The sequence below is a fragment of the Sporisorium graminicola genome, chromosome SGRAM_22, assembly GCF_005498985.1.
Source record: "Sporisorium graminicola strain CBS 10092 chromosome SGRAM_22, whole genome shotgun sequence".
Classification (NCBI taxonomy): domain Eukaryota; kingdom Fungi; phylum Basidiomycota; class Ustilaginomycetes; order Ustilaginales; family Ustilaginaceae; genus Sporisorium; species Sporisorium graminicola.
Window position 1 is genome coordinate 1,260,526 of NC_043731.1, and position 15,645 is coordinate 1,276,170.

Consider the following 15,645-nt stretch of genomic DNA (forward strand, 5'->3'; position numbering starts at 1 on the left):
TCTGCTGGCATGCGCATAACCTGAACTATTTCGATACACGTTATGGTCGGAGGAAGAAATTGAACCAGATGGCGGACAGCATTTCTGTCCAGAATGCTTGCTTCCTTGGTTCTCGGTGCTGTAAGTCCTTACAATCGGCCTACGTGTGTCAGGTCCAAATCAAAACCGACGCAATGGACTCTTGGCAGAACGGTCTCTTATTTGGTCGTGCGAACTACAGATAAACCACTTCACTTACACAACTGTGCCCGCTTTGGCGAAGCTTCACAAATAGGCTTTGACCATCCATGGCAACTTCGGGTTATGTAGCATAGTGCCATTTTGGGCTCACTTGATTTGATTCCTCCACGTGACAGTCATTGCGCGCCTACGTACTTAAATCTTGACGAAAATCTTTGCAGCAACGCAGAAGTAGCGAGAAGCAACGAGGCAGATGGAAGCGGCGGCTATCAAGGTCGAGCACAGAATCTGTGCTGGCCAGAAAATACCGTTGTCGACATCAATTATAGCACCAGCGACAGGGTTGCCGACAAGAATACCGATAGCCGCAAAGATGCAGAATGTGCCCATGCGCGATCCCAGACGTGACTTGTCCGTGGTGAGCATAGCCACCGTCGGTCCCTGCAACGAAACATAGCTTCCCGAGAAAGCGCCATAGAAGACACAGAAGAGGACGAGCTTGGCAACACTGTTAACACTAAGCCAACCATAACCTGCAATAGCAGCCGAAGCACAGGTGATGACAAACATGTTGAGGCATCCCGTCTTATCTGCCAAAAAGTTGGGGATGAGTCGTCCAAAGACACTGCCGACATTGAGAAGGGGGACGAGATACGATAGCAGGGTGTGTGGCATATTGTGCACCTTTCTCTGGCTGTAGATGCCGATGTAGTAGAAAGGAATGTATAGACCCATGAAGGCAAAGAGCGAGGCGAAAGAGAAGGAGAGCATTGGCTTCTCGGTGAAAAGCGTCGGATCGATCAGACTGCGCGACTTGGACGAACCACCATCACGCTGTCGCATCAGCACCACTGCCACAGCTTGCGTTGCAAGGGCGATGAAGGCGAGCACCCTCGTTGCCCAGCCAAATCCAATGCGCGGCTCGAGGCGTTGGAACACGATGGGATAGATGATACCGCCCAAACTTGAGCCGCAAACGGGAATGCCAGTGGCCAGGGCACGACGTTTGGAGAAGTAAGGGGGTAGAATGGCAACACTCTGGATGAAGATGGCGCCCATGCCAAGACCGGTGCAGATTCCTTGGGCAAGGAAGATTTGGTAGTAGCGTGTGCTAATGCTTGTCATCATAAGCCCAAACACGATCAAAAAGGTTCCGACCAGGTTGAGTGCGCGCACGTAGCCGCGGTCAAAAAGGGGGCCACTCAGTGGTCCTACGAGAAGAAGAAGGAAAGCCTGAATGGAGCCGATCCAAGATATGCTCGACGAACTCTGATGCGCCAACAGATTGGCTTCGTAGAAGGTCTGATAGGCACCATAGGTGTTGACTAGTCCCCAGGAGTTGAAGAATAGCATGAATGAAGCGATTACCTGCAGCCAGGCTACGAGGCCACCGTCCGGGGCGTTGCTTGTCTGTGGTGCTGGCGCCGAAGCTGGAGCGAGTTCTGGAGCGGGAACTGGCGTAGGGGCATGCGAGTCAAGCTTTTCTTGAATGGAGCCAGAAGTGTCGCTACTGACGTGCCCGTGGCTGTTGGCGGACGCACCAAAAGACGCGTGGGCTTCCGACATAGTTGTGAACGGTTGCACGACAGATGGGGATGGTGGAGTTGAAGAGACCGGGAACGAGGTCATCCAATGTATCCTACTTTTGACTCCCAACTGACCTTTCAACATGGTTCGTAAGATGCAGAAGTACGCAAACCGTGCCCAAAGGGAAGGCTGTGATTGAACCTGCAACGGTGGAAGAATGCGGACAAGTGGTATGCACGCCACCGATGACTCGCAGCTTGACGAGGTGCGGTGTCTTGCGTCGCCATCCTCGGCAATGCGAAAGAAGCTCGAATAGGTCGGAATTCGTGCAAAGGTTGGTGTGCGGTGATCACCAGTATTTAAATCTTGAATTACAGTATGTGGGACGGTTTTGGACGTGACTGTAGAAATTGCACTCCTGTGCAATGCGGACCGAGGATAACTTTAGCATGAGAGCTGTTCACGGCTTGAGGCGGCAAGCGAGAGCCTGCTGCAACGAAGCCAATTGTGGAAGTGAGCTGGCAACTCTTCATGCGACGAAGAGGTACCAAGGTCGAGTCATGTCGCACGGGGTCGTCTAATTTTGTTGGTCGCTGGCTCCTTCGAACCGCAGGGAGGGAATTATTTCGCCGTGCTCGCCGCCGGTGCAGTTTGGTATCCCGAAAACCGTGGCAGGTTCGGTAAATCTTTCTCAATTGGCGCTGGTCACTTGCCCTTGCCTTTTCGCCTACTTCGACAGTCGCATAGCCGAGGTTCCATCACCCATGAACAAGTCAGTTCTTCTGAGGTTACGACTTTGTACTTTCGCAAATAGCCGTGCTTTAACTGACACGCTGTCAGCGCACCGCTCACAACATTACTCCCCAATCACTGGACAAGAATTTGTTCTGTCTACAGGTAACACCTTCAACACAATCACCAGAAGAACGATAATGAGGCTCCACAAAGGTGTTGCGATGCGGCCTCTTGTTGTTCCGTGCCACTTCCAAGTTTGAGAAAGCCAGGGTTTGACCTCCGCAAGCATGGAAGCTGTTCTGGAGTCAAGGCTTGCCGTGATCGTTATCGGATTCGGCCTCCAGCATCTTAACACGGTGAATACCTTTGACATCGTCCGTCCACCAAGCAAGGTAGATGCAGAGTAGGAAGAAAACGAAGGAAATGACTGTTGGCAAACAAAGTGGTTGTGTTGGTCACAAGATCGCAAAGGAACGAGCCGGGTCAGTAGGCTAGGTAAACTAAGTATGACGAGGGAGGCCGGGTACTCACTGGCTGGGAGGCGGAGGTTGTTGGTGGCGTTTACGATAGGGCCATCGATGACCTGGGGGATCCAAAGGGTGGAACAGGAGAGCACCAATTGGAATCCGAAATACTTGAGTTCGTTCCCCTTCGGAAAGAGCTGGCAGAAGACAACAGGGAAGCATGCCGAGGTGACACCGCTGCAAACTCCTTGAAGGAAAGCCATGACGTAGAACTCCCAACGGTGTTTGAAGCCGACCTTGCTCGAAGCACTCAAGCCCAGGAGACACCAGAAGCAAGTGAATGCCATGATAGAGTATGCAACGATGATCCACTGACGCAGAGTTATACGAAGGTGTGGACGCACGAAGTACCAAATAGTTAGAAGCATAATGGAAGAGATATACGAAGTCATCGAGTAGGCAGTGAACTCGCGAATACTCGGTCTAACCTGCAGATTGAAGAGCTGGCTGATGACGCTGCCAAAAGCAAAAGTGCTATCGTTGTAAATCGTGTAGGCGATCAGGTATTTAAACGCTTCTGGGTACCGACGAATGCCTCGCCAAAGCTCGGCAAAGGCGGTGAAGGGCAGAACGAGCCACTTGATCTTCTTTTGATTCGGATCTTTGGGTGGGTTGGGAAGCCAGCGCCAGGCAACGATATTGGAGAGCACACAGAGCGCACCAGCACCCGTGGTGATCCAGAGCCCCGCCGATGTCTGCGCCTGAAAACTGGCATAGCTGATGCCAATATAAATCAGATAGAAGATGATAGTGCTTGAGTTCATGGCATTCGAGAACCACAGACTCATCTGCACTCCGGCACTTTCGCTGGCACCCCTTTTCTTGTCAACGTCCTGTTGTTCCGAGAGGCTGGGCATTGCCGCTTGCTGCGACGAGGACGGCGTGGTCGCGGCGGCTTGCATAGTGTAGGGAATGAAGATCTTCATCCAGGTTTGGACAATAAAGCCGACCAGATTAAAGACCACGTAAAGGCCGGCGATCGTGTTTAAGGTCTTGAGGTCAATACCTGTCATGGCCGCCATGGGTAGGCAAAGAGCTCCGTAGACAATAACGAAAAAGACATACTGTTCGCGCTTCCAGTTCATATAGTCTCCAGCTGCGCTGATGAAGAAGATCAACGCACCGCTGACGGCATAACTGATAGCGTTGAGGTAGAGGATGAAGGAAGTGAGGTTCACATCGCCTTTGCTCGCCCAGGGAACTCGACATGAGGTGGCACCGGGCATACAGCCGGTACCAGCAGGCTTGCCCGGTTCGTGGCCTATCATAAACCCGATCGTTTGCAATTGGAACAGGCCGTAGGTGATCATGCCGGCGAATGCGGGCGAAAATCCGAACGACGAAAGCCCGTAGGCAATCTTGAAGCGTGACAGGGCTTTGTTCTTTTGCCGAACATTTCCTTCTTCCTCTAAGTTTTGGTCGTTAGGAGCTGACGAAAGTACGGATGCTGGCTTGCCAGTATCGTCTGGGACCTCAGATGGGCCATCGTGGGCTGGGCTGGCCATGGTGGTTTTGTACGGCTGCTTTGCTACAGCTAGAGAGGCAGTCTTGAGACCTATGGGGTGAAAAGTAAGGATGCAGCTTAAGTAACAAACAAGATGAAAAAAATCATCGTGTCTTCCCCGTTAAGTATGTTTCCACCACGTCCATATCCATAGCTTCGGATACAAGGCCTGCTGGACCTAGTACTTGTGGGAACAGAGACTTCCAGTACGCTCTTTGACCAGCCACGTTAACCCCATGGAAGGAAAGAATTAGCCACAAAAGGCTCCGAGGGATGACTTTGCAGCAGATCATGAAACCTGGCATCAAGTAATATGGAATGGGACCCGATTTGCCACAAGGCTGTATCTGACCAGCTGTTCACCTCCAAATACTTTAATTACCGTGTGCGCAACTGACAGCCGCCCCAAAGGTCGCACGGAACGGCCAAGGCATTATTTGGTGTCGGTCATCTGCATGTGAAATAAGAGAAAAAAATTAAACATGCCCGAGAGGAGGTACAGTACTTTACGGATAGTGACACGGCGTGGGGGGCGAAAGAATGCAAATAAAACCTTCCATGGTACAAACGGGAAAGAAAAGGCGCCGAGACTTGGGTGCAAGAAATTTTTTAATGAAACCCAGGTCAGGACCGACACATCTGGGTTTCCGAGCATTTCCGCTCGCCTCGGTCGAACAACCTCACTGGTTCGGCGCCACAAAGTAGAAGAACCCGCCGAGTCCGCGAGAAGGTTCGCTTGGCTGGAAACGAAGCTCGTTCCTGTCGCTTGGCCTGAGAGAACGTATCTCTTCTGCTTTGAGCATTGTCCACGCGCCATCAGAAGTACGGAGCAGAGCATTATGCCAAGGAGTCGGGATGTGGAAATGGCGCTCGTCTTCCAGTCGCTCTTCCACATTAGAGAACAACAGGGACGGGTGGATCAAGTTGATGCCAAACTTGGGCCCCTGGTTGTTATGGCTATTTGCTCGAAAGGCACGAGTAGTCAAGACACGAAACGTTGAACAAACACGAAACGTATACGGAAAAGTCAAACCTGAGTCAGTCCACAGAGTAATTCTGATGAGGTCAAGATGGCAAGCAGTGCTGCCTTGCGTCAGTCTGAGACTGTGCAACTCACGGGTGGATGCTCAGCCGAATGGCTCTCGGAAATGTAACCTCCACCAACCTGTTCCAGGCACAGAATAGGCACGATTAGCTACCTCCAAAACAGACCGTGTTGGTGGACGTTTGGCAGCCCGACTCACTTGGAATACGCTTGGTTGCGCTGATTTGGTCGGATGTGCGTTATGTAGGTGCCACAAGAGGTAGAATGAGTGGTATGATCAGAACCTGTTAGTGGGAGTCGAGCGCCGATCCTGTTTCGGCTAATGGGAGCAAGTTGAAAGTGTCGCTCACCTGTAACATGAGCTTTGCGATAACGCTGGCCTTCTTTTTCTGTGTTGTACTTGACATTCCCACCCGACTGGGATGGTTTTGGAGATCCTCTAAAGCAAACTTAGCGAAGCTGTGTGGCAAACCGTTGCGCACATGTAGCAGCTCAGTACACAATTTCGAGAGCATGCCTACACACATCGCTGTGCTTACTCACCCGCAGTAGAGTTTCTGAAAACTTGGATCCTGTCGTGTTCTCTCAATGATTTCTTGAGTTGTGTCGGGCGCAAAGAGTGAAATCAGCAATTGCCTTCGCGCTTCTTGCTCGGGGTGTGTTTGGGTTATCCGTTCTCGCATATCCTTCGATGAGATATCAAGGCAAGCATCCCGGACGCTGCAGGTCTTCAAACAACCCAGCAGCTCCCCGAGGCTGTGAAACTTGAATGGCATATCTGTCGTAGCTGCCGGCCCTCTTTCTGCTGGTTGGCAGACGGGGCCGGTGGTGCATATAGCTTCGGCGAGGCACAGCAGCTCTTGAGCATACTCGTCTACATGACAATCATCGACGCCGATGAGGTCTGAAAACACGTGGCCATCACTGACAATGTGGATTAAGCACCCCCATTGATACATCAGTCGTACCTTGCCTGCAAAGGCAGCCAGTGTGCGCAATGCCAGCTCCTCGCCTTTGTCAGGATGCCTTCCGCTGGTCTTGCTCCGGTTGGCACTCTTGCATGGAAAGGCTGGGAGAACCAGCTGGATCGGTTCTTGCCGTGATATGAAAGACAAAAGCTGCCGCTGGAACAAATTGCGTCCTTGATCTGCACTGGGCGACAACCAGCAGTCCTCTTGTGGTGTATGTTTAAGCTGATCTTCGTAAATTCTGGTAATGCATTGAACCAGTGAACTTTCCACCTCACCGTCAACAGCCTGTGGCACGCTCAACAGCGTCGAACCTCCGCCCTCATTGGCTGTGAGCCGTAGCCTGGTAGCGTATACGCCATTCACCGTGAGAGGTACCTCGCAATCAGTAACCGCCCCAGGGAGATGTCTAGGTACCGGGCTCGGGAGAGGAGTGAGGTTCCTGGTGCAGCGGCTGCCCTTGCTCAAAGCAGCAGCGAGCAAGCTGAAGCCGAGCTGTCGCAGCATATCTTGGTAGCCTTCCCGCAGCAAGGCGTCCTGCAAACAGAAATGCTTTCTTTGCTGCGAATACCGGTGTGATGGCATTTCCTGGTCGAATTTCATTGGATGTTCTCTCCTCAAAGCTTTGAGAGAGCCGCCTCCCTCGAATGTTCCGTAGGAAGACATAGCGTCACATAGTTCACCCTTCTGTATCTGAACGCCGGTAAGGTCGGTGTTAGTGTTTTTAGTCAACGTCGTCAACCACTGCTAGACTAGGACTTACCGTGGTCGACATGATTGTCTGTTTTATTTGATGGTCAAAGACCAACGAGCGGAAACAGAAAGCGGAGCTAAATATGCAACCCAAGCCGAAGCCCGACCAGACTACCGACTCAATTCTTCACGTTCACAGGCTTGCCAAGACTCCTCGGAGCCTTTTTCAGGCCGTAAGCGCGGGGGAAGAGGCGCCGACCAGGGCGACGAGGGAGGGGGGAGTGGAGTGGGGGAGAACCGATAGAGAGTCATAAAGTGCAAAGACACGTGCACATGATCGTTGAGCGGATCTGCAGCAAGTCCTCACGTTGCATTGTATTGAGTGCGAAATTTCGGAAGCAACCAACTCGCCTCTGAGCTGGGCTTTCCGCGACCCATTCACACAATAACTGACTTGTAGCAAACGCCCGTTCCTGGTGTACCGCAGCTACTAAAGCGAGATCGGCCCGGAGGCTTCCGCAAGTCAGCCTCCACTGCTCGCCGTCATAATGTCTCTCGTGTCTCCGCTACTATTCCTATTTAGAGGGCGCTTTTTTCTGTTCTGACATTCTCAGGTGCAGAGCGCAGAATCCAAGAGAGTGAGAGAAGAGAACTGCGAGCATTGACGCAGGAGTCAATTAGGGTTTCTGGGCAGTTGCAGTGACAAAATTATGGAATGCTTCAAGCCGAGTGCATTCGTCCACGACTCTCTGTCCCCACTGGACCATTTCATCGGGGGTGATGTCCCAAGAAACACAAAGTACGGGCGCGAGCGTTTTGATCAGAGCAACGTAGTCATGCTGCATGAGCTCGCCCAGCTCTTCGTTCCCCTCGCGTCGGTACATTGGGGCGGAGCGAATATGCTTCTCGACGCTGGTGAAGCCGGACTGCCGAAGTAAGTCGTCCAGATGGTTACCGGCGAGCGGGTCGCCACCTCTTTTTGCAAGCGCACCCCGCATGCCACGCTCGTTCCAGTCGGCCAGAAGCTCCGACGTGGCAATCAATGAGCGCAGCTCTCCATCGGGTTCCACTAACTGTACCCACCCGCCTTGTTTCACAACGCGGTAAAGTTCGGCAGCGGCCACCGCCCACTCGTCTTTTTTCAAGGCGCCAGTAAAGAAGCGCATGTGGACGAAGTCGAAGGTTGAGTCCGAGTATGGCAACTGTTCCAACACGTTCCCCTGGGCAAATTGCACGGGGACACCATCTTCGTCTTTGAAAGACTCGACAAAGTCGGTAGCGAAAACCTGAGCATTGGGGAATTCCTTGGCAACCTGTTTGGCCCAGCTTCCTGGTCCGCACCCAACGTCGAGGATCTTTAGTTTCTCTCCAACTCCCAGCTGTTTTCGTACAACAGTAGCAGAGATGGGCCCGTTGAAAAGATGGAGAATCATTCGGTGTTGCTTCTCTAGCCGATCGAACTCGTTTTTGTCCGCCGGCAGAGCGTAGATGCTCTGTTGTGGTTTGCAAGGGAGCAGAACGTGGGTCAAGCACCGTTCATCTTTCGGCAACTTTACGCGAATATTACGTGGGATTGGCTAGGGCAGACTCACCTTTTCGTTTGAGTGGTAGAAGCGCTGATTGGTGCCTGCCACACCCGACAGACCCAAGACGATGTTGGTCTTGTTGGCTTCTTTCTTGTCGCTCATTGTGATGGAGATAGTTGATGGTAGGAAAGTAAAAGTGATGCTGCCTGCAGTATTCGCTTGCTTTCAGGACGAAAGCGGCCTGGCTCGTGGCACTTCCTCTCAGGTACCCTTTCGCTCATTTCTTGAATACTCGCTCGGAGGAAATGCAATGGGATTGCACCTGAAGAAGTTCTTGCCTCGCGCTCCGTCCAAACCTTCGCGAGGTACAATATCGGCTTCAAGCTCACGATCCTGGGCCCTCAGCTAGAGGGGCTATTGCACGCTTGAAAAACTGGGTCCTCGGGTAAGCGGTCGAAATCGCTTGGCAGACACAGTACCTTCTCGACCCATGGAAAAGGCCCCGAAAAAGGCTATGCAAACCACGTCGCTTACGAGTTTCATTAATTCTACGCGCCTTGGCCGGATACGTCCAAGATTGCCAGACGGCTGCCTTGATTTGTCTCGGGTGGTTGGGGTTGTAAACTCTGTGCGTTCAAATGGGCAAATAGTGCACTCGGACCCTTTCCCCCACCTTCCCCCACTCCCAACTACCCGCCCCACCACCTGTGAATATATCGGGACCTCCTTCTTAGTGCAAAGTTCTTCGGCCCGTAAAAGGCTTGCCAGCATCATGGCGCCGAAAAGACCGAGTACACATACACAAGCCTCGCATCAGCCGCCGCGTCTAACGTTGCGAGAACCTGAGGTAGGATCACGAAAGGCTCCGACTTTGCAAAAAAGCAGCGGCTTTTTTCCGACACGATTCGTTCATGTAATTGGCTCAACGTACACTACGCGTTTCTGAGTCAAGGGTTGATGACCTAAAGGAAGCAGCTCTCCTCGAAAATCTACCTGTCTGTATGCATCTAGGTAGATTCATCTAGGACTTGACGCTCTTCTCTTCTCTTTTCTTTCTTTTCTTTCCTTTCGCCTTGTTCTGGCTGTCGAGATTGACAATATTTCGCTCCACATGCTGCTTTCTGTCTTCATACTCCTCATAGCAGCCATCACCGCTGCTCACTTTCTCTGCTCCCCTCCCAGAAAGCTCACAGTTCCAAATCCGGACGTCCCTGTCGTTCCTTTTTGGGTAGCTTTACTGCCTCTTCTTCGTCGATGGTTCGGTTTGCCTGCTCTAGGGCAGGACAAAGTGTATGAAAGATACGTGTTGCCCCGATTGCGGCCTGTTGGCGCCGCCTGGATCTTCTTCGGTGGACGCTGGAATCTACTGGTCCAGGATCCGGTCGCGATCAAACAAGTCTTGTCGCGATTCGAAAAGTCCGGGAACCATATCAAGATTCCAGCTTCAGTCATCGCCCAACTCACCGGATCGAACATTATATCAGAGCATGGCATGGTATGTACCGATTACCCTTACGTAGAATGCTGCGTCCAATGATTCTCTCGCTGATTCTTCCTGTTCGCTAACGTTGTTTGCGGCAGAAATGGAGACGGTACCGCAATGCCATTGCTGCGCCCTTATCAAGTACCCATCTTGACGTAGACGAGATAAAGAAGAGTATGTCTGCATTCTTCAGCGTGTTGGACAACTCTCCCCACCGTATCTGCTTTAGGGTCAATCCTCTTCTCCAGCGTTTGTCGATGGATATTCTGTGCCGTCTGCTTTTTAAAAGGGACCTAGGGGTAAGCAGAATGACGTCTTCCAGACCCGCAGAGCCTGAGAGCAAGTTCTTTACAGCTGACAGGATGACCAAACAATCAGTTTCTTTCGCAAGACTCTCCACCAGCCATCCACGCCACTCATACCCTTGTGAAGAAGCACATCTTTGACCCCTTCTTCCTAAGCTTTCCCTTCTTCGATGAAGAACCGTGGGTAAGACTGTTTCCGCAACGCAAGGTAGCAAGAGGTACGGTGAAAGATCTCGAGGTCAGTCTTGTCAAAGCCCTGCTCCCAGATCTGAAACAAGGCTCATCCCATAGCAGCGTAGTCGATGCGATGTGCAAGGCTGTGGAGCAAGGAGACTGGACCGAGCAAGAATTGATCGACAACCTGAAAAGTACGTATATACCTTCGCAGGCACTCGACATTCAGTGCTTACAAATTTTGGATTGCCATAATTTATTGTCGATGCCTAACAGTTCTGTTTATCGCTGGCCACGAGAACACACAGCAGGCGCTCAACAGTCTCCTCTATATGCTGGCGGTTCACCAGGTAGGTTCGGTAGTATACGTACCGGCTTTAAGCAGAGAGGTGCGCAGCAGCTGACGCAAAGAAACCCTTACGCTTTACATTGTGTCCTACAATCGCAACTTTAGAAAGAGCAGGATGATTTGCGATCGGCTGTCCAAGAGCAGCGGATGGACAATCCAGACCAGCATCAAGTGGCCGAAGTTCAGCGATTTGTGCTCGAAACATTGCGACTTCTGCCTCCAATACCACAGCTCTTTAATCGTCGAGCATCACAAGATGAAGTCATCAAGCTAAGAAGAGCCGACGGGAGAGACATAGTCGTACATGTCCCTGTCGGCACATACGCAGGTTGGACGGCCTACGGGGCCCATAGAAGGTCCTTGGATGGCGACACCTTCCAACCGTCTCGTTGGGGGAGCACAATATCAGAGATTCAATCGACGTTGCGACGTGAAAAGGCCGAGGCCCGTTTCCTTACCTTCCATTGGGGTCAACGCAGCTGTAAGTTTCAATTCTTCCTTGCCACAAGCTCAGTATGGTGAGGAAGCAAGTCCATGCTTACCGTTACCTGGACTTTTACTTCTATACGATACTTTATATGCAGGTATTGGGTTTTCACTGGCCATGTTCGAACTTCAATTCGTTGTCGTGGAGCTTCTGCAGCGTTATAGTATGACGTTTCCAGACACGAGGACGGTCCAAAACATCGACTTATCACCTGGAGGGCTTTTGGCGCCTGTGAATCTGGATCTGTGTTTCACACCACTCAAGTCCAGAACCGACGAAGACGCCACTGCAATGGGCGTATAACTGTATTCCTCAGCTTGCCATGAAGTCTATATCTGATATCAATGCGTGATCAGAAGACCGTCCTTGTCTGGTGTCCAGTCAGAACCACAATAAATAGACGTATGTTCCGGCCGATGGTGCACTTACACCAGCAATTCCGAGCTTCGCTTTTTTACCCTTGTCGACGAAACATGCCGGACCGAAGTCAGAAATTTTTGCGTCGGCAGACAGGTCAAGAAGGACTGTTGGACGCAGAATAGACATGAACGAGCTCATCGCGTAAGCTCCTTTACGTTCCAGATCTGTCGCACACCGCAAGGGTTGTCGGTGATATTCATTGTTTTCAGGCTTCAGATCTCGATGAAGGATTGAGTTGGGGCGAGCTCCGTCCGAGTGCAAATCATGCAGGGCTAAGATGAGGTCAAGATTGATCCGCTCTGGTTTGACCCGTTCAAACATAGCGAGTAGGTGTTCATCTCTCAGGCTTGAGGGAGCGACGTGACAAGAGAAGGCAGTTCGGCCATTCGCAGAGACTGTTCAAGGTTTTGACCGTGAACAGAGGAATAGAGTGTTCTAGGCGAACTTACCTTGGTACATGCAGATGCTCGCCGTAGGCAGCTAGATCTGTTGAGCAAAGCTCGAATACGCTGTAGACGCAGTCGGGTTCCTTCCATGCTTCTACAAAGCGAGCAATCGCGACATGGCTGATCAGTTTGTTGATGCGGACTTCTTCTAGTGCTAATCGGCGCTCTGCTTGACTTGTGGGACGGACAATCTTGACCGCGACAACCTTAAAATGTCGCGCCGCAAATTAGTGGGAGGCAATCAGTAAGCATCGGCACGGTTTCTTCCGTTACTAGGACACCGAGCTCACAGTGTTATTGTCTGAGCATTATGTTTTATAGACCTGGCCGAAGACACCTTCGGCGCGCAGCCTAGTCGCTTCGTACACCATGATGATCGTCCCTCTTAGAGCTCTTATGGATGTAGAATGTACGAGATGTTCGGGACCGTTGGGAGCAGGGAGAAAGACTGCCTTCCAACTTCCTTTGCGAATCGCCTGTTGTCTAACGAGATCCCAGCCTGTAACGTGGTCGTCGCGGTGAATCTGTTTGGATGTGTTGTGAAGGAAAGGCGACCACAATTGTCCTTTTGGCTCGAGAACAGACCGGCCTCGGAAGATGCGTTCAGGGTGCCGAGTCTGGGCCCGCTCTAGCAGCGTGGGCAGGATATCCATGACGGTGGAGAAGTCGGACACGATGCTGCCATTCTGCTTTTCAAAACTAGGATAGAGGATAAAGGCAGGACAACGGATGCCGCCGTCGGTGATCCTCGCCTTGTACATGCGCGAAGGCGCAGTAGCCGCCTGCGCCCACTGGGGCCCGTAGTAGGTGAAGTTGTTGCTGCGTCCGATGTTTTCGAAACTGTTGTAGTAGATTCCGCACATCACTTGAGCCATTTGCGGGCCCATGACTGGCAGTGCTTCCAAGAGCGCACCCACAGCACCGTTGTCGCTCATGAAGAGGATAAACGTGTTGTCTAGCTCGCGCGTTTTATCGAGATGATCAACGACTCTTCCAATGTTGGCATCCATGGTCGAGACCATGGCTGCATGTGTCCCTATGAGCCTTTTGCAATACTTTTCCACGTCGTCCGTCAGCGAATCCCACGTGAATTCCTTGTCGAAGACTTCGACGGGAGGGTGGCTGGACAGGAGCCCAAGGTGAGGAGTGTACGCCAGCGCAACAGCAGATGGCAACGTGCCTAGATTGCGTTGATCCGTGTAATCGCAAGTCAAGACCCCTGCTGAGCAACGATTCTGTCCGCTTGACGTTCGCATTTGTTCCATAGTGTTTCTTTGAATCAATCTTGTGATGTGACCAGGTGCTGCATCTTGACATTGCTAGCGTGTTTCTGGACGAGTTAAAGGGCAATCTCTTCGATCCCATCTGCCAACTGCTCTGGGTCCAGCTTTGGTAGAGGACTCCACTCGGCTTGCTTCGGGTCAGGACCCCAGTACCCTTCGGTGAAATTTTCAAAGTCCATGTTGGCCTGTTGTAGATTGACCACAGCGGAGGCAACTCGGTCTGTCGCGATCCTAGTCGCAAGAATGCCGCGCAATCGACACCACTTTGACGTTGGTTTCCCAAGGAATAATGCGGCATGCTGGTTTTGCAATGTTGGGTCTGGGTCTTCTTCTCCGTCATCGTTACAGTTTCGTACTCTTTTATGGATTCGATTGCCCTCGTCATCGGTGATGTCCTCATCGTCGTCGCTGTTGAATTCTGTTGCCATTTCTCTTTGACTCTCGCTAAGCGGATCGCCTGCATCCAGATGACGCCGGAGAGCGTAGCGTGACAAGTCAAATCCACTCACTTCAAACAACTTGAAGTGCCGGAGTTCCTCGTTATCAATGACGATTGCGAAACGATGGTCGTCCCATTTCTGCTGCTCGATTTGGCGTTTTTCCAGTTTGTTGTAGTATGGTGGAATGACAGGTTGACGAATCTGACGTGGGAAAGAAACGTAATCATCGTCGAACCCTTTGAGGCCATGTATTGCTTCTTCCGGATAGAAGAGGCCGAGCTCCTCGTCGAGCAGCTTATAGAGCTGTGTTGGTGTCAACGTTGACAAAGTACGATTGTAGTAGGGATAGAACCAAAAATTATCGTAGAATGCCCTTTCGTGGCATGCTACGTCTTTCTCGATAGCCTCGATGATTCTACGTTGCAGGACCTGGCGATGCTCCTCACCTTTGTAGGGTACGGTGATCAAGATTGGGTAGACCATAACAAAGTCAAGTGGTCAGGACGTTGGTGGTGAAAGAGGTGGAAGGAAACGCCGTGCGGTCGATCATGCAATGGATAGAAAGATTGCGAGCGCCTCGTGCTACATGTGCTGAGGCTGGAGAGAAGCAGGTCAGTGTTTACCCCGCCCCTTCAGTCTATGTACATGTCACGAGCGAGCCACGAAAGTGGTGTGCAATTTCGTGTGATAGGGCAAGATGCTAAGAAACAACCTGCCTCGCTCTTTCTTTTGCGATAACGTCATCATGCCTTGCGCGATCTAGCGACAATCGCTTTGGTATTTCTGTTCGATACGGTCAAAGGCAAATGTTGTCTTGACTGGTAAGGACAGCACAGCCACCTGATTCAAGTTATATACAGTACAGTAGGAAAGCAATCCATTTCGTCCGCAAACAAAGACGCGGGGAAAGCAAGTTGTGTTCATGCGTCAAGCCACTTGGCAGTCGTGTGGGAAAGAACAAGCTCCGTTCATGCAGCAACCTGATCTGCCGTTTGCCAAAAGCCTAGAAGGGCGATCACCGGCACAAATGGAACCGGTATGGCAATAGGAACAAGTGTGCGAATCTCCGGGTCAGGTAGCCCCCCACCGCAAGCTGCAGAGTCCCAACATGCGCTCGGTGTGTCGGTGTTCAAAACCTAAGGAATAAACTTAGGGGCAAAATGCAGATAAGTTTAAAGCGTCAACTATTATTATACTTTTTTCGTCGCGGAAAGAGTTTTGGGCAGGAGTGATGGTTGCCGGACCCATGCTGCGTGGTTCCGTGATCGTGGTGTATAATCTTTTTTTTTTTTAATATAGAGGAGACAATTCCTTGGTATGGCCCTAGCGCGCCATTCGTGCAAGTGAGGCGAGCACCGACTTGCTACCGGTGCGTTCCGCCAAAATACCATTTCTGCAGGCACGTCAAGCTTAGACCCGCCGGCCCAGATCGACGACATCATTGAAAATTAGGGTTAGGGTTAGGGTTAGGGTTAGGGTTAGGGTTAGGGTTAGGGTTAGGGTTAGGGTTAGGGTTAGGGTTAGGGTTAGGGTTAGGGTTAGGGTTAGGGTTAGGG

General features: G+C 51.5%; 5 protein-coding genes across 5 annotated transcripts; all 5 read right to left on the bottom strand.

Moving 5' to 3' along the window:
* Positions 1 to 375: 375 nt before the first annotated feature.
* EX895_004123 (uncharacterized protein) lies at positions 376 to 1,746 on the bottom strand (the record flags this gene model as incomplete). Its single annotated transcript, XM_029884720.1, has 1 exon — positions 376 to 1,746. The coding sequence occupies one exon, from the start codon at positions 1,744 to 1,746 to the stop codon at positions 376 to 378; it is 1,371 nt and encodes a 456-aa protein (XP_029739430.1).
* Positions 1,747 to 2,747: 1,001 nt separating this feature from the next.
* On the bottom strand, positions 2,748 to 4,471 carry EX895_004124 (uncharacterized protein; the record flags this gene model as incomplete). The annotated part of the gene is made up of 2 exons (XM_029884721.1): positions 2,748 to 2,869; positions 2,974 to 4,471. 2 exons carry the CDS (start codon positions 4,469 to 4,471, stop codon positions 2,748 to 2,750), a joined length of 1,620 nt encoding a protein of 539 aa, XP_029739431.1.
* A 679-nt stretch (positions 4,472 to 5,150) lies between these two features.
* On the bottom strand, positions 5,151 to 5,922 carry EX895_004125 (uncharacterized protein; the record flags this gene model as incomplete). Its single annotated transcript, XM_029884722.1, has 4 exons — positions 5,151 to 5,427; positions 5,588 to 5,635; positions 5,715 to 5,734; positions 5,866 to 5,922. 4 exons carry the CDS (start codon positions 5,920 to 5,922, stop codon positions 5,151 to 5,153), a joined length of 402 nt encoding a protein of 133 aa, XP_029739432.1.
* Positions 5,923 to 7,853: 1,931 nt separating this feature from the next.
* Positions 7,854 to 8,864, bottom strand: EX895_004126 (uncharacterized protein; the record flags this gene model as incomplete). Its single annotated transcript, XM_029884723.1, has 2 exons — positions 7,854 to 8,669; positions 8,769 to 8,864. The coding sequence occupies 2 exons, from the start codon at positions 8,862 to 8,864 to the stop codon at positions 7,854 to 7,856; spliced, it is 912 nt and encodes a 303-aa protein (XP_029739433.1).
* Positions 8,865 to 12,674: 3,810 nt separating this feature from the next.
* Positions 12,675 to 13,388, bottom strand: EX895_004127 (uncharacterized protein; the record flags this gene model as incomplete). The annotated part of the gene is made up of 1 exon (XM_029884724.1): positions 12,675 to 13,388. One exon carries the CDS (start codon positions 13,386 to 13,388, stop codon positions 12,675 to 12,677), a length of 714 nt encoding a protein of 237 aa, XP_029739434.1.
* Positions 13,389 to 15,645: the final 2,257 nt, after the last annotated feature.